Here is a 23,961-nt window from a genome sequence, read left to right as displayed (position 1 = left end):
AGTGAAAGAATTGAAATATGAAAACCGTTAAACTTGTCCCAGGAACACAATCACTACGCCAAAGAGGTCCCTATTGGTTAATCAAGCTGTTTAGGTCACAGGGAGTTGGGAATGCATTTTTAAAAAAGACTTAAAAAAAAATAAAAAAATCCTGACCTGGAGTATTTAAAAGCTCAGATTCTCCAAAAAAATAAGCCATGAATGCAGGCAGTCAGCGAGGTTGCTCAGCTAATGTTCACAAGAAGGGTTCAGCTCGCTAGATTAGAGACCTCAGCAAACCTTAAAGACAGAGAGAGCATTTAGAAATGCCCCTGAGGTTTTCCGTTAGTCTGCAATGGTCTTGGTAAACATGCCAATAAATACTGGAGAAGGGGAAAAAAAACCCGGAGAGGAACAGACACGGGTTTTCAGTTGCTCAGTCTTCCGCATCCCCGGCGGCTGCCGCGGCTGTTGTGTGGCCCAGGACGGAAAGTGCGTGTCATTTTGGTGCTGGCTGTTTGTCCGCGTTGCAAATGTTTCTGGGAAGAACGCAATCTGGAGGAGGCCGGGACAGGAGACGGAGCGCGCCTTGAAGTTCCCGATGAAGCCAGTTGAGGAGGTGCCCGGCTGGGGATGGAGAGTTAGCCGGATTTGCGTGCCGCGGTGAGTAGGGAGCTGGTGCTCTCGCTTTCTCCAGGCTGAGTGTAGATGCAAAATGAAAGGCCATGGGTTACGCCCTGCCGTAGATATGGGGAGCAGCTTGGGGGTGAGCTTCTTTGTGCCTTTGATTCAGGCTAGGCCTCTTTCTTCCCCGTGCACGTTTTAAGGGGCTGCTTGGTGAGAGGTGCTGAGTAGCACGAGTCAGGGAGGCTGAATCTGGTGGTTGTAACTCAGTCCAGCTTTTTATCCTGTCACTGGCAGCATTTGCTGCCTCGGGAGAGAGCCGACACGCTGGGACGTCTGCTCTGGAGCTGCGTTTCTGTTTCCCTGCCCAGACTCAGCTGCATTTCTGCTGGGAGCGGTGAGGAAGCAAGAACGCATTCCTGCCAGGCTGCGCGTGCGTTAAGGACCGAAGGTCTCTGCTGAGGGCATCTATTAAATTAACAAAGAGAAGGCAGGCTTTCAGATTAGAGTTGAACACGTTAGGGCCAACAGCTTAATGCTCTTGCAAATACACGGGAGCACCTGAGGAAGGAGGCATGTAATTAGCAGCTCTTTAGGCAGTTAGCAATGATCTGTATTTATCTAATCAGACACACTTCACTCCTCTGCTCTCCTAGAAGTGGCTGTTAAAAGCGGCTGGGTTTCAAATCCAGGACTTCCCCTCTCCAAGGCATTGCTGGAAACAAAACTGTAGGCACTCCCGAGACTGGTCTCGGTGTCTTTATTCCCACCCGTTCTCTGCTTATCATCTATGAGGCCGCGCTTTGTTCTGGGCAACTTTTGGGCAGCTACGGAGCTTTTTGGAGGACCTTGGCTTGGGGGCACGGTGCCATCCCCCTGTGTACATGCATTTGCACACATGGCCTGCTATTCTCGAGCTCTGTTATGAGCTCCCTGTTTAGGCTTGCGCACCCAGAAGGGACCGGGGGGAAAAAAATCCTATTGGGTTTCTATGGAGCATCTCTGATTTTTGGAGGGGCGTGCGAGGATGAGCAGTTGTCTTAGCAGGCTTGGGAGCAGGTCTCTGTCATGCACACTTTATTCAGAGGGGAACCGTGAGCCGAAAGCTTGCTCCAGGTAGTGGGTGGCTCCCAGGAGATCACTCTGAATTGGGTGCAGAGGGGGCTCGGGTTGGTTTCAGGGGGCAATCGTGATCGAACCCCGCAAGTGCCAGAGGTTGTCTTGCGGGAAGGGGAGAGCGTCGTCCGGTGGCTAGAGCTGAATCTCCTCCTTGCTTCTCACATAACCTGGGATGTCAGCAACATCGCAGGGGGGTGGAGGCTTGTGTAGTGTCAATCAAATGCTTTATAATGGGTAGAAGAAAGGGTTATGCACCAAGGGCCAAGCTCTCCTAGGGCATAATGCCAGGAGAGAAACTTCAACCCAGTAAGCCACACTCCTGTTCAGTCTGCAGCCTCCCTTTGTGGGGATTTGTCCCACTGGGGGTGAATAAACCCAGCACTGTTCAGTTTGGTGTCCACAGCCTGAGCCTTCCTATCCCCGACATTGCAGGAGACCCCAGCACACGTGGCCAGGCTGAAGCAAACATGGTCGAAGCCGGTGAGCTTTGCTCGAGTTGCTTGGAGCGGCAGAGCTCGGCCTCTCCGTCTGCTTTCCAGCCCTGTATCCGCACCCCAGCCCAAGCTCAGCAATGGCTTGACTTTGGGCATGAAATCCCGTTTTTCCTGTGGGCTTTGCCCCTGCAGCTGTTATACAGGTCTCTCTACTCGCTGGAAACCATTGATGCTGTGGGCTGGGGAGAATTGCATGGCCAAGTTGTTTCCTTCTTCCCCCTCGAGCCTTGCGAGGGGTCCACCTCTTCCTTGGACAACTTCACTTTCCACCGAGGCCCTGACTCGGCCACTTCCCTGCATTCAGCCTCACTCCAGCCACCCTCTGAAGCAGACTTGACATCCGTGCAACTTGAGCACATGCTTAAAATTAGCTAGGGGACAGACGCAACGCAAGCCTTTTGCCAGACTGGGGCTTGAGGGCTGTAATAATAATGCAAGCGATTTGGGCCGGCAGGGCGTGGGTGGAGGGCGGGGTAATTAGATATGGGCTAATTAACAGAAAATTGCCATGCACACGATGGCCGGGTGGTGAAGACCGGGCGCGGTGGCGCTGTCGGAGCTTGTCAGCTCGTGCTGCGGAGGCCTGAGTCCAAGAGCGGCGGGCAGAGCTGCACGGAGAGAGGGGCACTGGCGCCCGGGGCAGCTGGATCGTGGAGCCCGCCGTAATCCTGGCTGGAGCAAGCAGATGCGCCGTGCGCAGCTCTGTCGTCCCTGCATGCGCACGAAGCGGCCCCCGTGCCCGGCACGGGCGCCTCGCCCTGCCCCGGTGCGAACCAGCGTTGCCAGCCGATGTCGCTGCTGGAAGCAGCGGCAGGGTTTGGCGAGAGGCAAGTAGGTAGGGAGAGGCGTGGAGCCCGAGCGTGCGGACTGCTCGTTTGCACTCGCGATGCTCCCGATGAGGAGGGGTGAATAACGGAGGGACCCTGGCAGCCCCTGCAGGTGGGGAGCAATCACGCTTGTCTCATCGGTCTCGTGTGCTGCCCTTTCTTGAATTTCCACCTCCTGGAGTCCCGTTCGCTTGTGAGAGCTTCAGCGTTCATTTAATTTTCTAGCCTTGTGGGGGCAGAGGACAGCTTGGAAAAGGGCCTACATGCATCCCAAGGGCTCCAACGCCAAAAGGCAGGAGCTATATTTTAAAACTTGTGTTTCTTCTTTAGCTTTTTCTCCAAATTTTCTGGAGGTTTTGGGGCACTTGAACATGAGAGGCCCTGGCTTCAGCTCCCACCTGATAGCATCCCCCTGGCATGGTGTCTGGTTTGGTTTCGGAAGCTTTGCCTGGCTTTAGCTGTGACCAACTCAAGTGCGATAGCGTCTGGGTGGAGGGGGACAAAAACACCCCGAGTCTGAAGGGCACCCAGCTGGCTTTGTATCAGTCCTCCGCACAGGAGCCAGGGCTCTGCTGCGGGTTGCATTTTATCTGTGCCATGAATGCCGCCTTCATGACATGAGTCCGTGTTGTTTTTCCAGGAGCCAGGCCTAAAAGGATCCAGAGGAGCAGCATGGACAGCTTGGACCTCTTGAAGTTCCCCTCTGAAAAGGTAAGGGAAGGGGAGATGCCTGTTGGACGGGCGGCGAGTAGTGGACTTCACATTGGCTGGCCTAGGGGATTAAATATCCGTAGGACTGTGATGCCTTGTTTGCAGGGAGGTTTGCGATTAGTAGATATGCCGAGAATATTTGGGCTTAACAAAAGCTTGTTTCTTGGGAGCTGGGAGGAGGTGAAACAGCTGGGCCAGCTAACCCCATAGCCACTGGAAGTCAGAACAGCACGAGTGCGTACTTTCTCGATCGTCTGTCCTCTAAGGAGAGGCTTCAAGTTAACCTTTTAGCCCCTTTAGCTCTTGGAGCTGAATTTCAGTCCGGTGTAGCACCTTGTTGAACCAAAAGGAAAGGTCAAAAGCAGGAGTGCTGCGCCAGGGGAACGGTTTTGCTCCACCGGTGCACTGAGGATTGTCCGGTGGGGACCGTCGGGGCAGGCGCAGCGGTGTCTCCGCTCCGTCTCTCCGGGCCATGGGGTGAGGGCTGACCCAGCTGGGAATCAAGGGACCTCTCTGCCTTCAGGAAAGGTTTCTTTGCCCGTAAAATCTGCCCTGGATCCCTGCACTGAGACTTTCGGCAGCGATCGCTGCTGCTGGGGGATCAAGCCATCCCCTTGTCCCTGCGGAGGCCGCTCCGGCAGCTGCAGCCTGCTTGCTGTGGATGGAATCGGTGTGAATAATTGATTCCTCTATCGCACTTTCCAGGCGTAGATCTCGAGCTGTCAGCATCCTCACCTCCTGTTTCCGAGATGCAGAAACTGAGATGGGAAGGGGCTGGCCTGCGGCCACGGGGAGGACCGGCAGGGGAAATAGGAACTGACCTGCTACAAGGGTGTGGGTGCAGAAAGGTGCCTAGTGGGGGTCTCCCAGAGCGCCCGAGTGCGTTAGGAGCCCAGCCTGCTTAAATGCTTGTAAATACTGTCTGCATACTCGAGTCCTCAGTCCCTTTGCAAATCAGGTTCCTGGTCTCTCGGCCTGGCAGAACTTGGCTCCTGCATTAGAGCTGCCTCTTGAATTTATGCAGGCATTTGCTGGGACGCAGAGTGCCCCAGCACTCATGGCATTAATTGTCGGGCTCTCCCTTGGTACTGACTGCAGCCTGCTGTTCCAAATCCCTTGCAAGGAGGAGTGAAGTGCCGTGTCTTGACAGAGGCGGCAGAGGCACTTGAGCTCAAAAAGATATTTAGAGGACTGCTGGAGTGACATTTTCGTGCGGCGAAGGGGATGGCTCTGGGGACTCTCTTGCAGGGCGAGCGGCACTGATGTGCGGTTTGCAGCCCGTGCGCTCTGCTTCCTGCTCTCCCGTGTAACCACCGAGCCTTGTTGAATAGATCAGGCAGGATGATGAGGCTGCGGGGGCACGGCTCCGAGGCCGGAGTAGATGGAAGCTGTCAGCACGCGGCGTTCTCCGCGCCGGGGAAAAGTCCTCCCGTTCTCCTTTGAATGCTTCCCGCAGGGGACCATGTATTGAGATCTCTCTGTCAGCGTAAATCAGATGCATTTCTTCCCTTTCCCAGCCCCGCGCGCTTGCATGTGGTGATAGCTCCCATGGAGGGAATGACTATCCCCCCAGTAAGGACAGCTGTCTGATGCAAAGCTCCTGCCTCTTCCAGCTTTTTAAGCCTGCCTCCTCACTTTCTCACTCTCTGCATGCCAGCCCTCCTCCTCTAGTGCTGTCTGTAGGTTTTACAGCCCACAATGACCATGGGGATCCTCTGGCTTGGCCTTCTGCCTGGCACATGCCATCAAATGTCACCCTGAGCCCAGTTGCTCGTGTTCGGCTAAAGTGCAATCCTCCAGGAAGGTGGCGACTCCTGATCTGAAGGCATCATGAGATGGAGAGTCCACCACTTCCCTGGTAGCTGGCTCCCCTCACTTGTACGTTGTTGCTTTATTTCTGGTTGGAGGGTATCTGGTTTGAACTTCCCACCCCTTGGTTCTTGCTCTACTTTTCTTTGGCAAGGCAGTCTTTTCAGTACACGGTATTTTCTTCCCCTAGAAATACTTGCCTGCCAGAATTAAGTCACCTCTCTGTTGTCCTTTGGATTTCGCGGATGCTAGTGTCTGTAGGAGGAGGTATTAGTAGGCGTAGGCTGATGGTAGCGTGGCAGGTCCAGTCCCCTGCCCAAGTGCTCCTGATTGATCTATAAGGTCCTTTCCAGCCCCTAAAAAACTACGAAACTATGAGCTTGGAATGGGAAATAGCTTGGCCAGAGAAGTGGAGGCTGGGAAGGAGCAATAGGTTGAAAGACATGGAGACGTGGGCTCCTGCCTGGATTCTGCCCTTGACTTGTTACAAGCATTTAGCAAGTGGGGCGCTCGACCTCTACTATTATCGAGGCCCTGGGAATGCCCTTGTTTGATGTTTTTTTAAATAGTTTTGAGAGCCAAGAAGGACAATGTGACCTGAAACAAGGGAGTCCAGTTTTCCATCGTCTGCTGCAAGTTGCACGGGAACCCGGTCATTGCCGCACGCTTCTTGCAACGTGAGGAAGAAGAGTTGATGAGAGCTCCAGACATTGCTCATGTTCAGCTCCTTAAAGAGTGTCTCATTAGTTAAGGGCACTTTCCCTCTGTGCAGACGCAGCCTTTGAGAGGGAGGGAGAGGTCTGGAAGATGCTCCTTGAAAATTCAAGGCATGAGTCCAGAGCAAAACATGTTTGGTCGTTCGTAGAGCATCAAGAGGAAAGACAGCGGGAGTGCATCCTGCAGCTTTGTACCTCCAGGCCCTAACTGGATCATGGATGAATCACGGCAGGCCTCGGGGTGGTTAATCACATGGAGGAGCTGCAGAAATGGCGAATGGATGGATTTGTGCCAACCATGTCCTATCCTGGGCAAGATGGCAAGAGCTTCAGCTCTGCATGAGGAAGGTTTCCATGACTGCGATGGCTGGCTACCTGGGCTCCATCACAGCATTGCAGCCTTGGATCTTCAGCGGGTGGGTTCATCTCTTCTGTCCTTCCTGAATCCTACAGCATCTGCTGTTCGTGTTCAGGAGGATCAGAGTGCTCTTTCTTTTCCATCCCAGTGACGGTGGTATCCTTTCAGACCCGTTTTCCAACACCCCCTGGGTCTCCTTTGCTGCCTCAGATACAGGAAAGGCCAGATGCGTGGCTGACCTCCTCTGCCTGTGAATGCTCCCATCAGAGCAGGAGCCAGGGGGCATGTCTCTGGGTTCCCCGTTCAGCGACAGCTTGATGAGAAGAGAGCAACGAGGAGCCGGCGGCATCCTGGGGCCCTGGCAGGACCTGTCTGTTGTGCATCTGAAGAGGCTGAGATGGGGGCACTTTGGGTTTTGCTCGTGAGTGATCCTGGAGTAAGGCTTCACCCGTGGCACTGGGTAAAGATCTCGAATCCAAGCCTTTATCATTGGGGGGGGGTGTTCAGAGTCTGGATCCAACTTGGTCGCGTGCTCTCTATTACTCACGTATATACATCAGACTAAGCTCCCACCATGCCTCTCCTCTTCCGGGACCCATCTGGTCTTGGACTGAATCGAGGACCCAAATGCTTCCCCTCTGGAGAGGCGACTCGGGGGAGATGCCCCCGTCTACCTCTGCAGATTCGATGTGGTGCAGGTAGCCATGGTCTCCCCTCTCCCTTGGCATTACAAGCCCTTCGCCCTAATCCAGCAGGACTCTCGGAGCACGCGTGTCCGGAGGGGAGAACGTCTCCTTTGATGCAGAAGCCAGTGGCAAAGAAGACTGTCATTTCCCGAAGCAGATGATGACTCCTCTCTCAAGGCCTGAGCGTGCTGTGCGCTTCGGAGAGATGCCAGACTATTGCCTGAAAAGAGAAAACGTTTGTTGCTGTTGTTCCTATTACAATGACGGCCCCTCGGGCTGGAATCCAAGTATTTGAGTCATGTGCGGGGAGGGGTTTTAGACTGAGGTTTGCCTTCCTGAGCATCCATCCATCACGTGGAGTCCTTGCGCCCCGTGTACCACTGAGTGCTGCGCGACCAGGGCCGTCCCTGTGCCTCCAGTGATCTAGGCCAGCGTTTCTGTCCAGGTTTCCTGGTGCGAAGAGGCAGTACCTGGAAGGCTGCATGTCCCCAGTGTTAAGCGAAGGCTGGTGAGTGGTTCGCCATGCTGATCTGGGCTGAAGGCGGCTCCTGTTCAAGATGGGGCATTCGAGCCTCGCAGGGCAGGATTCACGGGCTGACCGGAGCTGTTGCGATGGGGTAGAGAGTAGCCAGGCCGGCAAGCAGAAGGGAGCTAGGAAGCGGGACCTCAGTGCCGTCTGCGGGAACCGCAGCCAGACTCGGGGACGAAAGCAGTGAGCAGGGATTTGCACACCCGCTGCGGTCGCTGGCCATCCAGCTCCATCCCTCCCAGCCTGGGGGCCCCGAGACGAGGATGCACTCGCTCCAAAATGCCAGGGCGGTGCTCGCGGGAGCAGGACTTGTTCCCAGTCTGTCCTCTAACATCCATTACAAAAGCCTGCCGCAGTGCCGGGGCCTCCCCTTCCCCTACTCCACGCGGTGGGTCGTCAGCCCTTTGTGCTTTCTAGCTATGAACTTGCCTTCGCCACGTAAGTCTCAGCCATACGGCTAGTGCCGTGACTTGTCCTGACCATTTTGTGTCCTCCCCAGGAGCAGAACGGAGACAGCCACCACATGGGTGACCTGAAGCTGGCGGGAAAGGACTTCTTGCCCCTGCCTGTGAGATCCAAGAGGTACCGGGAGAACCAGCCCGGTTTGGAGAGGAAATCCCAGGAGTCCAGCACGTCCGCCCTGGATACCAGAGATGTCCGAGTCCACGTGTCTCAGTCGGTAGGAAGATTTCCCTTGTGCTTGCTTCCCCCGACCCCGCGCAAGCTCTGGAAAGGCTGTTTGTTGTACAGTGTTGGGTTTTTTTTTAATACGATGAAGCAGGAAGGCCATGTGCTCTAATGGCTCTCAGGGGACTTGCTCCTGTTCCTGCTTTTGGGTGACTTCGGGCAAGTTGCTTCAACTCCATCCTTCCCTTTACTATCCGTAATTTGGCACTAACGATTCCAGCTGCTTCCATCCAAGTACAGCTAGTGGGAAAGACTGTGCTGCTTGGTTTCCATGTACTTCTCTTTACTACAGAGGAGCACTGTTTGGCCTGAAATGTCTTCCGTGCCGGGGAGGAGGAGGTTAAGAGGTGAAGCTGTGAGTGCTTATTGCTTTTGGGTGCTTCCCTTGGGCTTGTACCTTACTGCACCCCATGATGCTTGGGGCGGGGGTGCTCTCCGAGGCTTCAGAGAATCCCAACCTGTTCAAATGCCTCCCGGTAAGCCGACAAAATCATTAGGGGCTTTTGGAAAATCTCCGCCCCCATTTATGCTCTAGTGGCATCGCACCTCGTGTTCTCTCCAGATCCCACCGGGTGGCACGTGGGGGTCCTGGAAGGAGCGGGGTACCCCCGATGCTCCAGGGGGAATGGCTGGGATCTTCTCCCTGAGAGCCGAGTAGCGATGCTAATAGCATGGGTACCGCAGAGCTGGCAACAGGTGCTCCGTTTGGGGTTGACACGAGTGGCGCCGGCCGTGCCGAATGATGGAGCGCCCCGGCAGCGACAGCCTCGGGCGCCAGGCAGGGACTGAGTGCGTGGCCCTGGCAGAGCCGGGCTGGGAAACCTGCGTGTCTCTTCAGCGCGTCTTGGCCCGTGACGGCGAAGCTACTTGTGAGTCAGCCGCTTTGTGCCGGCGTCGACGCGCCCATGCTGCGCGCGGCCTTGCAGCCAGCGAGGCTTCCTGCAGCTGTGCTGGTTTTGTTTTCGGGGCCGGAGACAGGGATCACACCCACAAACAATTGCATGTTCCTCGTGGCAGGCGAGGGGGCTGTGATGCTTTAACTCAGCGGTCTCGGATGAGGGGCTCTGCCCCCGAGGCGTGTTATTACGTGCTCCGGGTGACAGCTACGTCTTGCAGCGGTTCCGGCGCGAGGCGTGCTCCGGCTGTCCCGTGACTAAGTGTGACGGGGAGAGGCTGGGATCCAGATGGTGGCAGGACCTAGTTATCTGGATGCCAGAGAACAGTTCCTGGGGCCTGAATTTTCCTCCTTCCCCCTGGCACGAGGCATTGATGGGTCTGAAGTATACATTTGAGATCCAGATTCACTGGCTCCCTGCAGTTTGGGGCACCTGAATCTGTCACCGGCCCAGGCTCTGGACTCGTGGCTGTCCGGTGCCTTGTCCAGCACACGCACGGCCTCAGCTCGCCCTGGGGTAAGTCCTTTCCCCAAGCTGCCGTCCCGCTCCTGGGCCTCCCCCTGCCACGGCGGGGAGCGCCGAGCAGGGAGACGAGGCTCGGGGAGCCGAGGAGGCGGCGGCAGCGGAGGGAACACAAAGGCAGAGAAAACGCTTCTGCCAGAAATAGGCTTGTATTTTTAACAGCCGCGTTGAGCCAGAAACTGAACAAAAGCCCAGTTTCAGCAAGGCAGGCAGTGCTTCCAGCTCCCCGCTGACCACGGGAATACGACAGCAAAGGAATAAGCCGCATCCGTTAGCAAGCCCACGCCGGGCATCGCCGCCCAGCCGGGACCTCGGGGAGACCTCGGTGCAAGGCCGGTCCCCTCGATTGCACCGAGGTGATGCTGGTGCTTTGGACCGTAGAAAACGAGCTGTTGTCCCGAGGGCCCAGCTGCTGCCCGAGGACCTCTCTGTGCCAAGTGCTAGAAGCTGTACCAAGCGGGTTACCCCGGAGTAACATGGTGTCTGTTGAAAGTGGCTTTGCCTAAAAAATGGTTCCAGAGCAGCTCCTTCCCTGTGTTTCCAAGTGCAGACAAGGCGATGTGTTCCTGGGCTCTTGTTCTGCATTGCACACGCACGTGCGCGTGCACACACTTCAAAGCCAGCAGGGCTAGTTCTTGTCAGATCATCCGGCCCACTAGCAACGCTCCAGGAGCAGATGAGGGAATTGCTCCCATGCATAATGCACCTGCTAGCAAGAACCTCCTTGCCCTTCAGGACTGCCCTGCTCCCTCGTCTCGGCAAAGGCCATTTACAGGTGAGAGCGCAAGGGACCTGGCGCAGGTCGGAACGAAGGCTCGCAGAGCCGGGCCGATGATGTATTTAGACACAGTGTGGTATTGCTAAACGCTTCACAGGGCTCGTTATGACAGCAAGAGGAAGCGTGAACCCCGGGACTGGGAAAGCTTCAGCTTGTCCCTGTAGGCAGGTTTCATGGCTGTGCTCTTGCAAGTGCTTGTACGATCCCAGCAGAGTAGGCCGAGATCCAGTATGTCGGGCTGGGAGGTCGTGGGTCAGAGTCACGCAGCCGGCCTTTCTCTGTGTACCACTGTCCCTTTGAAAAAGATGCTAGCTACCCCAAAAAGCCCCTTGGCTTCAGAATAAGCACATCCACATGAGGGGGTTGCAAGGTCCCACTCGACTTGGTTAAATAAGTCTGTGCAGTGGTGCTGCTCGTAACGGGCAGAGCGTTTCTGCAGAGGCAGCGAGGAGGAGCAGAAGGGGAAGAGACACGGGGTTAGGATTCACAAAGGCTTAGCCGAACACGAAGGCCTGGACTGCTCCGCAGAGTGGTGCTGCCAGAAAAAGGCCACGCTTTCTAGCTGCTGTAGCCATGCTGCCCAGCTCCCCGGGGCACCGGTGCTTTACTACCAAGAGAGGCCTTGTGTCAGCTTGGCATACATCATTCGGGTCATGGTGCAGCTCCACGGGGGCCGCCCTTTTGGGCAGACGTGCCACAAGCGAAGCCCTACGCCCTCCCCATGTGCCGCTCTGGCCCCCTTCCCCTGACCAATTTGCTGCTGCTTTGCTTTCTGCTCCTGGGTCGTAGACCTGCAGCACGAGTAGCAGAGCTGGAGCCAAGGCTGGCTTGTGGGCTTGGCAGCCCTGTGCTCTCGATCCCTAACAGCCGCCCACGCCATCTCCCACTGCATCGTAAAGCAGGGACCATGCGGGCAGGATGGGGACCTGAGGGCCGACTCTTTGGTGCCGTGGGTCTCTGCATTTAGGGAGAGCGAAAAGGAGCCTCCCTAGGAAGGAGGGTTTCACCACGGTTCCCGGCCGTGTGTTGGTCCTACCAGATCACCTGTAGATTTGCAGGGGGCAAGTGGCCTGTGCCGTGTCTGCAGACATTCAACAGGGGCTGGCAGGGGACTTTCCCCTTCCTTACAACAGCTTCGCTGCCGCGCGCAGGCAGCAGCTGGCACGGCCTAGCCCCCTGGGTGCCACGGCGCTGTTGGCATTTAGAAATGCCACAACGAACGTGTCCTCCTTGCAGGTGCTGATCTGTCTCTCTCTGTAGAGAGAGAATTGCACGCAGTTCTGGTACTGGTGTCACTGGTTCAGGGACAGACGTGCAACCCCAGTACAACCCGGACACTTCATGTCAGTGGGCAGCAGAAGGGCTTTGCCCCCATCCCCTGGCAGCTGTACGCTGTCCCATCCTTCCCTGCTGTGGGATAACTGCCTCTGCGCTAGGGTGTTAGAGTAGTTTTGAAGCAAGGCGACTCATCTGTGTCGCCCATGCCGAGACCAGGACACAGGGCAGTCACGCCTAGTGATCCAGCACTCGGGGTAGGGTCCATGCCTTGGTCCCGATGCTGAAGTCAAGGTGAGGAAGCCAGGGCGGGCATCCGAAACAAGCCAGAATCAGGAGTCGGGAGCAAGGGTTAGAGTCGAGGCAAAGTGCTGGCATCAGAGCGGTCTCCAACCTCACCTCCGCCTTACCTGGTTGGTTTCGAGGCCGGATTGGCTTCCCGTCAGTGCAGCAGCCCATGATGGCTGCCAGAGGGATAGCCGAGTCCCATCGCGAAGGGGAGCCAGGCTCTCGCCATCTCCCAGTCCTCAGGTGTTTCTCCTGGTGCCCGGTGGTGGTTGCTCATCAGGGCATTTTGAGACTGTGAAATGAGCCTCTGAAATCGCATGGTTGAGGTCTGAGAGAAGTTTTGCCACCCCCATTTGGGTCCGTGGAAATGGGCCTCCACACAATTACTGCAGTAACACTAAGTAGGTAGGGTCCAGAGAGATGGAAAGCAGTGCTGGGGGTAGCTGAAGGGCTGTGCTTGCAAACCTGCCCGAGACCCGTCTCCCTCGCCTGCCGCGCCCGTCACCCTCAAACCTCTTGCCACCAATTTGAGTGGCCTCTTGCCATAGCTCATCCACATAGAGACACGGCCTGGAATAGCCATTATGCTTTAAATCCACGCCTCGGTAGGCACTTTCTGCCCTAGCGCGACCCATGACTGTGGCAACTGAGGCCCAGCTCTCAAGTACGGAGAAGGCAAGCGGCTGGACTCGGGACTCGCCAGGGAGACGCGTGAACGTCCCCCATTGGGGCAAGGGAGCTGCTTGCGAGCCTGCCTTGCTCGGTCTGCTTGAGGGCCCGCTGACTTGCATGGCCCTTGAATGGAGAGCAAGGGCACACGTCAGCGGCTTTATGGAGCTTTCCCACCCAAAGGGAATTGCAGCAGGAGTGAAGGCTGAGCTCCAGCTTCATGAGGCTCCCTGATGTGCTGCAAGAGGGACCAGCTTTCCCAGTTGAGTCAGGGGCAAACTAGTATCTTCATAATGACACCAGCACCTGCTGGGTTGCTCCCCACACGCGGCGAAGGCCTTGGCAGCGCTGTACCAGGTGCTGGTGCCAATAAAGTGTGCACAGGGGAGGGCGATGGCTCCTGGACATCTGCAAGTTATTAGCAGCTGCATTTGGTAGCCAGGATGTGCAGGGGAAGGACTTGCAGAGGGTGCCTGTGCTCACACGATACTTGGCCTGTTGGTCCTTGAAGGTCTGTTTGAAAAAGAGAGAGCTCTTTTTTGCAAGAGCATGGAGCCACATCGACTAGTGACAACAAGGGAAAGTCTGTGGCCTGGAAAACTGAGTCTAACTAGGCAGGGGGTGAGAGAGGCCGTAACGTGCCCGAGGTCACACGGCAGGTCCAGCCTCGTGTCCAGAGTTGCAGACCAATGCTCTTTCCACCCTGGATTTTCCACCGACGTTGGGGCTTAGTTACCGGCAGGCTGGCATCGCGCTCTGCCTCTCTTCTGTTTTCCCCTGAGCATCAATCTGGGCAGGCGCTGGCGTGCCAGCGGTGTGCAACAAGAAGGGGGTTGATTTGCTTCTCATAAACTGTGCCTTTAAAGAGAACAATAGCACAAAAGAAGAGGATGAAAGCCAGCCCAGAGCAATAAAACTCCCAAGTGTTTGAGTTCCCTGGGAATCTGGAAGCCCTCACTTGTTTCTGCCGTCCCGGCTGCCCCGGGCACCCTGTGTGCTCCCTTGCACAGACGGTCGGCCTCTTTCGTTCAGTAAGCCGTGCAGGGCCGATGGGTTGCAGCTCCTTATCGGGTCTCAGGCTGCGGCTGATGCCAGCTGAGGAGCTGGCCGGCCATCTCTTTGTGTGACGTGCACGAAGGCCTTTGCACGGGCAGCTGCACCGGTGGGTGATGCAGGCGTGTGTTTACACATCTGCTTTGGCAACACGGGCCCAAGGCGTGTAAAGTGGAGGGACTGGTGATGGACTAATGCCTTTGGACTAAATGGATTTGACCCAACAGCACGCTTCCCTCGCGAATCACACCAGTAATTACACATTTGGGATGGATTTTTATATAGAATCAAGTGGGGTTTTTTTAAAGTAGGGAGCTGCATCCTTGATAACACAACGAATTCATTAAAGCGTGTGCCATAGCAACCTAGGAACGGGGCATAGGATGTCAGACGTTTCTCTGGCAATGTCTTCAGACAGAGGAAGGGGACCGAGATCCCAGAATAGCCCAAGTTGCAGGAGATCCAAATTACCACGGGCTAACGATTTCATGGACGCTCTCCGTGGCTGCATCGGCGAGGGCAGGTCAGTGCGTGTCGGGCTGTCATAACACGACAGCGTATCCGCTCGCATTTTCACACCAAGTCCTTCCGATTCCCAGCCGCTGGCTTTCTCCGCCAGCCCTTGCTCCCTCCCCACAGCCAGGACGAAGGGGTGGAGGTACGAAGCCCCGTGCCACTGCTATGGAGTTAGTGCCCGTATCCCCGTAGCCGAGCTGGGCGGGCGGTGGACGTGGTGCTGGAGCTTGCCTTGAGGCTCGTGAAGGATGAATCCTTGATTTAGTCTGAACCAGCAGAGACCGTTTATCCTCCTTTTTTTTTTTTTTTTTGGCCCATTGCAACAGAAAGCAGACCTGATCCATGACCCCTCGACGCCACGATGGGAGCCAATATCGTTTGAAGGTCCTTGTTGCAATTTTCGAGCAGGCGGGGATTATCTCGGGGCCGTGGCTCTGAGGCAGGGTGTGCTGTCAGAGATACGGTGGCCTTGTGAAGCGATGGCTGAGCTGGCTTATTGAGCGCGGCGGGGTTAAGAGGCAGCAAGGGAGATCGTCAGCTTCTCTGCGGCGACAACGGGCCCCGCTGCCGGCTGCGTGCGCCTCGTGCGCTTCGCCGGCCAGGCGGTTCTTCAAGCGTGCGTGCCCCCTTTCGTACCCAGAGCCCTTGCGGGGTTAGGTGGGGAACGGAGGCTGCTGAGTGTGCACCAAGTGTTGTGAGCGGAAATCCCACGCCGGGGCTGGCACCGCAGGAGCCGAGCGGGAGACTGCAGGAGGGAACGTTTGCAGCAGGATCCTTCTGCTTCTCCGGAGAGGCTAAAGCTGCCGCAGAGAAACGGGTCACGTCCGACGACCACTAGCATCGGGGCATGGCTGTAAATTGTGCCCAGATGTTTCATATCCCGGCGGTTTCTGAGCTGTGGGTGACTATAGCCCAGCTCCTGGCATGTCACAGCCAGGTAGGCAGGGCATCCTCTGTCGCCAGCTCCATCCTGTCTGGCTGGAGCATCCCACTTGGAGCAAGCAGCCCGTCTTGGTCCAGCCGCCGGGCTCTGTGCCCGTTTTAGAGCCGCTGGCGAGGACTTTCCCGTGGCCACGGGAAAGGGGCAGAGATTTGGCCTGGGGAACGAGAAAAGGAGCTTGGCTCCGAGCAAACGGCTGGAAGTTGGAGGTGCTGCTAGCGCCGCGAATCCCAGAGGCAGCGTTAGTGGCGGGAAGATGCTGCGCCCTCCTAGCCTTCGCTGCCGACTGCGGTTCAGGCTTCACCTCTCCAGCCCGGACCGAGCACGCGGATAATGGGCGCAAAGCACACCGTGCCCTCGGGTTAATGCAAGGACTGAGGCTCCTCTCTGCTTTGCTTTCTCCCCTCCAGCCTGCCGCTCTGTTCCCCCATTAGCGGTGCTATGATCCCGGCTCCCAAAGGCAATTAATGCCACTTAATCTACAAAAGCCTTTATAATGATTTTCTGCAGCCCTTGGCCCTTTCTCTTCCCCACTAGGGGCCACGTGGCCCCAGGAGTGTCGCAGCCCGAAGAAGTCCTGCCTCGTGCTGGGACCTGGGCTCTGTAGCACGTGCCAGGACTTTGAAAGGCCCCCACCTGACCCCTTCCTACGTCTCTGCATCTGTAGCGAGCACGTGGGAGAGCAGGGAGGACTTGCATCCAGAGGTGCCAGCGGGCTGTGGGGGGGAGAGACATTGGGTGGGGTCTGGGGTGGGTAGGTCTTCGGAGCCAGCACCCCCTGAATACAGCGGGGAAGGGCGCCGTGGTGCTGACGGCATCAGCTCTCAGAGGACGCACAGCAGAGACGGCTCAGGAGCAGCAGAGACCCCCTCGCCCAGATTTTGAAGCTTAACTGGCGGGGGGGTCTCTGGGTTAGAGCCTCGATTCATATTCGCTGCTTCCCACCGAGAGGAGAGGCGGCTCCTGCGCAGGCGTGTGATTCGGGCTACGTTGTCTCACCGCTCGAGGGGCATGCAGGACGTCGGGAGCCGGAGAAGCAAGAGACTCCTTTTTGTTTTCGCAGTCTAGTCCTCCTTGACATGGGTGCACTCGAGCCGGCCCCGCCGCAGCGCCTGCGCGTGCCTCGTGGACGCCCTGGGCGCGCGGCCGGGGGTAGCTGCAACCGCCCCGTTGCCCTTGCTGGAGCGCTTCCAGCAAAGGGCTCCCCTCGACTTGGGGGACCAGTGAAGCTGGAGGGATCGGAGCTGGCGGGCCTGCACAGAAGTAGCCAGCCTTGCTCAGCGCTTCGTTTTGCCCCCACCGTACTCCCTGCTGCCTTCTGGAGGTTCCTGGGAGGTGCAGACTATACTTAGTGTGCTTTGCTGACCATCTCGGGGTCCAGGTAGTGGAGCCACGTGCCACTCTGAATTGCTCTCCTGCTCATGAATTGTTCTGGCTTTGCTCTCATCCGCCCCAAAAGGTTGCTGAAAATGTCACGTCCCCCTCTCTTTTCTGCTCTGGGCTCGGTGCTGTAGGTGCCTGCCTTGCTGGCATGTCATGCACGGGTCCTCTCGGCAGGCCGTATGCGCTGGCCCAGGACTGATGTCCACTGGTTCGCTACTGATCTTCTGTCATGTGTCACCCTCTTGAGGGCGCATGAGCTGGTGCTTAGGGGGGTACTCGCTTTGAGGAGCTCGTGCACGAGTTCTGCACAGACACAAATGCTGCTGGCGTGCCAAAATGTCAGTGCTTGGGTCTGGGGGATCGGTCAGGCCCCAGCCTGGCATTGAAGAGGTCAGACCTGATGCTTTCCAAACACGCCTCGCAGATGAAAAGGCTCGCCACTTGAGGGACTGTCCCTCCAGGTGTGCAAGAGCCGACAGCAAAACTCCCAGTGGCTTCAGTAGGGCCAGGACGTGCTTTTTGCATCTTCTGTACAGCACCAGATGTGCCGGGGCCCTGACCCGAGCTAGGCATTGCTGGAGCGCAAGTGGAGGGCTTTGGTGCCCTCCGGGGCGAAGGGGATTTGCACAAATGTGATGTCTGATATTGATGATGATGAGGATGGGCGAGCGCATCTACAGACTGTAGCTTCACGTTACGGTTATCGCTTGCTCGAGAGCCCGTTGTCAGCTGCATTTGCCGATCGGCCGTACGTGCCTCACAGCTTCTCCAGGCACGTTTGCAAGCCATGCTGGAAAGAGCATGTAGGTTGGTGCAGACAAACGCACAGGAAAAGCAGCAGTACAGTTCTGGCAAGTGGAAGACACAAGCAAGCTCTTTCCCAGCGGTTTTCAAAGCAAATATTCAGCAGATGGCAATCTCAGGGCCGCCGAGCATGGTGCATGGTGGCATGGGGGCGGGGAGCGCCTGATGTAGGGGGCATGCTGGTTGAATTCCCTGCCTCGAAATCTGTCGTCCCGGTGGCAGCGCTTGTGCAATCATTCCCTGGCCGGTGTGCAAGCAGGGGGGCCTCGTAGGATAGGAGCTGGGGGTCAAATACCCGCCCCGTTAATTTGCTATTAATTCACTGAGATGCTTTGGGCACATTCCTCAACCTCGTACGGGCCCCCGTCTGTACCGGGGCGACAGGGTTGCTTAACCAAACCGACTGAGCGCTGCAAGGATCCAGCGGATGAAAGGTGCTATATTAACGGGAAAGCGGTGGTGTTACTATTTTTGAACCAATTGGATTCAATAATGCGTACAAGAAAACAGAAGTCCTTGGATGCCAGAAAAGCGTCTGTCTGTGCGGTACAGCACTTGGCGGCCAGACCTGTAATTTCAAGCTAGATTACAGTGTAGCTGGGGGGGGTGGGGGAAAAAGTGTCAAACCAGAATTAATGAGATTGTTGCATAAAGTGGCTAAATATGAATGTGTTGGCACTAGCAGTTAGGCATTGAGATCGAGAGCCTGAAGTAGCTGAGGTGTCAGTAGCACTTCAGCCAAACTCCCACGCGGGCACTCGCACCCTCTCCCTCTCGAAATACAAGCTCGAGCTGCACGCTGACCTGTTATCAAATCCAAAATACTTTTATTCCACAGGTGCAAATTGTTCAGGCGTGATCCAGACAGGGCAGCTGCTAATGTGTTTTGGGGGAAGTGTGGGGGAGTTTTGATTTTGTTTGAAACAATAAAAATTTGGTTATTGAAACTCTCAACAGCAGACCCAGCTTTTAACGCCAGTGTTTATAGGAGCGAGTGGGTTGGGGATGGGGCGGGCGGTGGGGGGGAATCGTTGGAAACCATCCAAGTAGAAATGATCTTTTCATCCTACAGGGGGGAAAAATGTATGCACGGCAATGTTTGCGTATCGTCTTCATTAGAGGCAGTTATTGCTCATTTCTTTATTGTGCTGAAGTGTCCCCACACAGGCTTGGGCGTGCCTGGACGCTGCGGCCGGCACGGAGGAGGGACAGGTGACCGGCTGTCCTAAAGTCTTGCTGCCCACCTCTGTCCATAAGTCTACGCCGAGCCCTTGGTGAGGGGGGGCCTCACGCAATCACGAGCGAGTTGCACGGGCCACCGATCCCAGCCAGTTTGCTGGCACTAGGATTTTGCACGCCGGCCTTCCTCTCGTCTGTGGGTCTTCATGTGACAGATGTGGGACTCGGCAGTCGGCTGCGTGGGGGACCCAGGCTTGTTTTTGGACATCCTAAATCCCATCTCCATCTTGGAGCTCCCTTTGCTTTTGGGGTCAATACCTTTGGGTTCTGATGTTGTAAAGAAAGTATTTCATAGGATCATAGAAAATGAGGGTTGGGAGGGAGGTCACATCCAGTCCAACCCCCTGCTCCAAGCAGGACCAGCCCCGACTACATCATCCCAGCCACGGCTTTGTTGAGCTGGGCCTTAAACACCTCCAAGGATGGAGAGCCCACCACCACCACCTCCAAGCAGGACCTTTGCCAGTCCTCAGGGCAAATGCAGGAACGTGTTAACCTCAGCTCTACACAAGCATTGCTGAAGCAATTACATATATGTGTGGTCTGATCCCATTCCTGCTCCAGTTTCCATGGGCTTTTCTGGCTTCTCCTGAACTCCGGGGTCTCGCCCTTGTGTCACCGAGATCCACTTGGTCTTGGTGGAATAATTACATACGGAGATTTTCCGTAGCCAAGGGGAGAGTTTTAAATTGCCTAAGTGATTTGGATGCTGTTTGCATGGCTGGCTTGTCTGCGCACACTCTCCCCGTGCACCCGAGCTGGTGATCTTTCCTCCTGTCCTGACGCTTCCTCCCTCTCCGTTGCCGGTTTATCGTGGCTCCGCAGCCGGCTTTCCGCCTCGCGCGTCTCCGGCACCTTTTCCTGTTTCACAGCCCTCGCCTTCGTGGAGAAGCGTGCCCCAGCGGATCCGCGCGTAGGAAGGACGCGCTCTTGCTGTGCGGCCGGGAGCGAGCGTGGTGGGTGCATCTCCCGCGCCTCTGCGCGCGCCTCAGTGCTGGCCCTCCTCGAAAGTGCCCGCAAGGTCGGCTCCAGCATCCGGCGTCTGTGGCCTCTCGTGCTCGTTGGTGGCTGGAGGATGTGGAAGAAACTCCTGTTCCCGTCAGGCAGGGGTTTCGGAAGGGGAAAGCGTTTCTGCAGCTGTGTCTCCTCCATCACTCCACCGCCCCGGTATTTAGCCGAGAGATTCATGACGTGTTTGCCGTAATATCTTTTCTGGCTCTCTGATTCATTGCTAGCGGTCGGGAGAGGAAATAGCTGGAGAGACGAGTTGCGAGGAGGTGAGTGCCGCTGTGCGGTCCTGCGCGGGGCCGCGGGCACGGCTGTATGTCGGGGCTTCTTGGCAGAGTTCAGCTTTTCGCCGCGCAGCAGGGAGTTTGTGCATTTATCTACCTGACAGTCAGGCCTCCTCGTCTTGGGGAGGGAGGGCTGGGCGTAGGACAGAGGCGTTCCCTGAGGCTGCTAGGAGCTGCGCGCCGCCTGCTTTCTTCTAGAGCAATTCACGGTTTGCTTTCAGTGTCCAGGCGCCCGGACTTCCCTGGCCGGTGAGATGTCTTTGCTGCACGGAGGCCGGGAGGAGCGCGAGGGGGCCTGAAAGCCTTCGTAGGGAGTGGGGCATTGGTCAGGGCTTGAAAGGAATAGATGGGGGGCCTGAGGACGGTGGAGAAGAGCTGGGTGTGTTGCAAAGCGGAGAGGCCGGGGGCTTCCCTGGCTGCCGTTACTTGCTGTTTTACCCCCAGCCTCCCTCTGGACTCAGCTGGGGTAGCTTGGGGGGGCAGGGCCACAAGGGGTAGGTCAGGGAAGGGGCAGACCAGTGTCTCCTTCAGACATGGAGCTTCTTGGAATTGGAGCAAGGAAGGGCAGACATTGGGTGGCTGAATTGCTTAAGCATTGCCACAGTGCCCCTTGCATCCTGCCCAGGTTGGGACCGTCTCCCGCCAGCCATAGACTCATAGGAAATGAGAGTGGCAGGGAGCTCAGGAGGTCACCTCTAGTCCACCCCCTGCTCCAAGCAGGGCCAGCCCCAACCACATCATCCCAGCCACGGCTTTGTCTGCCTGGGTCTTAAACACCTCCAAGGAGGGAGAGTCCCCCACCTCTCTGGGTGACCTGCCCCAGTTCTTTACTGCCCTCCTAGAGAGAGAGTTTTTCCTAATATCCAACCTCGACTTCCCTTGCTGCAGCCTGAGCCCATTGCTCCTTCTTCTGTCACGGCCTGGAGCTGCCAAGCCCAGCTCGGCGGCTGGACGGGGCTCGGCACTTCCAGGGACGGGCGGTTTCGGGGCTGGCTCATGGCTGTGGCAGGAGGGGTCCCAGGGCCGAGCGTTTGAGGCTGGCTCTCGCTGGGGCAGACATGGGTGGGTGACCTGGGAGGGGCTGCTCAGAGCTGGCTGCAGTCATTGCGGGGATCTCTGTGTTGCCACATCAGAGGTGACGGGCGTCCAGGCGGTCTCTCGTCCTTCTCTCCTGCACGGAGAAGCGCATCGGGGCCGTGTTGTGGATCGTGCTTCCCATGTTTATGGCGGGGGTCTCCGGTGGGCGTGCGTCGGGGTTCGCTCTTGTTACAGGGGAGGTCTGGGATCCTTCTCCCGGTGCACAGAGGGCCACGTGCTAGGTTACAGGTGGAGGTGCCGTGCAAGCACCTCTCCTCCCCCCTCAGGGAAGTGGTGTGTGGAGGCAGGGCACGCCCGGGCGGTGTGTGCAAGGGCACACGTCACCGGTGCTGCCTGTTGATGAGGCTGGAGTGGCTTCTCCTTCAGAAATCTCACCTGCCCTTGAACCCCGCGTGATGCTTATAAACCGCCCGCTTGCTCTGAGCCAAGCCCCCTCAGCAGCGCGATGGCTTCCCCTCTCATCCAAGTTCCTGTCCGCGCTGCCGGCATGTGAGCGGATTGATGTTCCAGGCGCCGCGCTTGCTCGCCGCCTGCCACGGCTTTGCTGCCGCCCTCCCCGTCGGTACGTCGCCCGTCGCTTCGGGGGCCTCGGCGTGTTCGGCATTGCTACACCAGGAGGTATTTTTAGTCGTGACACCTTGTGCAGCCGCGACACCTTCCCGCCCGGGGTCGCGGAGCGTTTTGCAAACACCGGTTCAGCTCTCCGGGCCCCGCACGGGGAGGTGGAGGCGGCTGTCACCCTCCGCAGGGAGACACGGGTTCATGCGAGGTCTCGGAGCCAGTCAGTGGTAGAAGAGAGCAGAAGAGTTCGGCTCAGTTGCTCCTTTCTAAATGCAGTTTCCTCTGGCAGCACGTAGTGCCAGGATGACCCGGAGAGGTCCTCGGCTGCAGAGGTTGTCCTTGCTTGGAGGACGGGAAACTGCCTGGCCGCTGACAGGGAGCCTCAGGGTGAGATCCTGAACCCTCCACCCCCGTTGCCCCCCAAGAGTAGATGGATGCATACAGCTCTCGAGCACTCTATATATCTTTATAGATGTATATAGCTTGTTGGGCCCCGCACCTATAGATCTATAGGTGTAGATGGCTATGGCTGTGTCTCCCGGCCAGTTCAGCAGATTCTTCAACGGAAGAACATGGATTTCATGAATCGTGCACAACGGGGGCTGGAAGGGAGCTCAGGAGGTCGCATCGAGTCCACCCCCCTGCTCAAACCAGGACCAGCCCCAACTCCATCATCCCAGCCAGGGCTTTGTTGAGTCGGGTCTTAAGGATGGAGATGTCACCACCTCTCTGGGTAGCCTGTTCCCGTGCTTCACCACCCTCCTAGTGAGTTTTTCCTAATAATTTCAGATATTTCCCTGGGAGCCTCCTTTGTGCAGGGCCTGAGAGCCCTGCAAGGGGGGCAGGGGCCAGGTGTAGTGCGTCTGGGCGGCCCAGCGGGTTGAGCTGAGGGATCTTGGTTCTGCTCCCACGTCGGCTCTTCCACCTGGTGCGTCACCTGGGGCAGGTTGCTCCACTTTTGGTTGCCCCTCTGTCCCCATCTGTAAAATGGGCACTGGTTCTTTGGGGGACAGCGGTTCTGCGATGCATCTCCCTCTTGGCTGAGCTCTCCTTACAACCCCCTTGCAATAAGAAACGGCCTGCTTGTCCACTTAGTTCAGCTGCAAATGAGTTAAGATCGACTCATGTGAGGGTGAAAGCAAGGTGGGCTTTTGCAGTGGCAGGGGAAGAACGGGGAACAGAAATGACATTGAAAAGCAGCGAGTAGGAGGAAGGAGAAACAGCCTTTCTATTTATTTTATTTTATTTTATTTTATTTTACATTGTGCCCACGGCTCCCAACTGGCACGCTGCACCTGTTCAAACACAACGGCATTCCTGGCACGGCATGCCCGCGGCTGCAGAGCAGAGCGCGTATTTGCGGAGCCGCTTTTTGGCAAAATGGATATTAATCTATTTATAAGACGAAGTGTGTGCAGTGGTAGGTGGGTGAGGAGGTGGAGGGAAAGCTAAATATTCGCAGAGCTCGGGAGCGTGTTTAGGAACTTCAGTTAATAACATTAGGATCATGGCAGTTAAATGAGGGGGAGACGACCCGTTCAATTGACTCCCTCGCCCGCGCGCACGCTCCCTGCCCAGCCTGGCAAGGGCGCAGTCGCCCGAGAGCAGCGGCTCTGAAAACAGGACTGTCGCTTTAAGCCGAATCTCAGCCCAGAGCGGGTCATTGGCGCTGTCTACATTTTTCACATGGCTGAGCGCTGCACATAAATCTTAGCTACAGCAGCCTGCGCGGGGAGATAGCTGGTGAGAGCGCTGTGTGCTTGCTCGCGGGAGCTAGAGAGCATCAAGGAGCAGCAGCCTCTCTCCCCCTCTCTCTGCAAACCTTTCCCACATGCTCCGAGAGGTGGTCCTTGCTCTCCACGATGTAAAAGCACAAGCTTGAAGAAGGAATTTGTCGCCAGCCTCCGTGAGTAGTGCTCGGGTTTGGGGTTTTTTTTTTTTAATTTTTATCTGTGCCGTTGAAATGGGAGGCTGGGTTCGGGAGAAGTTGAGGTGTACCGTGCGTACGTGTATGCATGCATGCACGCGTGCACGCGGGTGTGCTTTATCGCCTGGATGGGTTGGGCTTTTATTTGCGAGTATTTAAGGAAAAGCAAACTGGCTGATTT

General features: G+C 56.8%; 1 protein-coding gene across 2 annotated transcripts in view; it reads left to right on the top strand.

Moving 5' to 3' along the window:
* Positions 1-23,961, top strand: part of GPSM1 (G-protein signaling modulator 1) — an 86,211-nt gene that overhangs the window by 50,515 nt on the left and 11,735 nt on the right. For both annotated transcript variants that reach the window (XM_019540936.1, XM_019540935.1), the window contains exons 10-11: positions 3,684-3,754; positions 8,352-8,531. In XM_019540936.1, the coding sequence (XP_019396481.1) occupies positions 3,684-3,754; positions 8,352-8,531 (251 nt within the window). The remainder of the gene's footprint in view (positions 1-3,683; positions 3,755-8,351; positions 8,532-23,961) is intronic.

This window comes from Crocodylus porosus, unplaced genomic scaffold (genome assembly GCF_001723895.1).
Source record: "Crocodylus porosus isolate Cpor-Errol unplaced genomic scaffold, CroPor_comp1, whole genome shotgun sequence".
Classification (NCBI taxonomy): domain Eukaryota; kingdom Metazoa; phylum Chordata; order Crocodylia; family Crocodylidae; genus Crocodylus; species Crocodylus porosus.
This window is presented reverse-complemented; position numbering and strand designations above follow the sequence as displayed.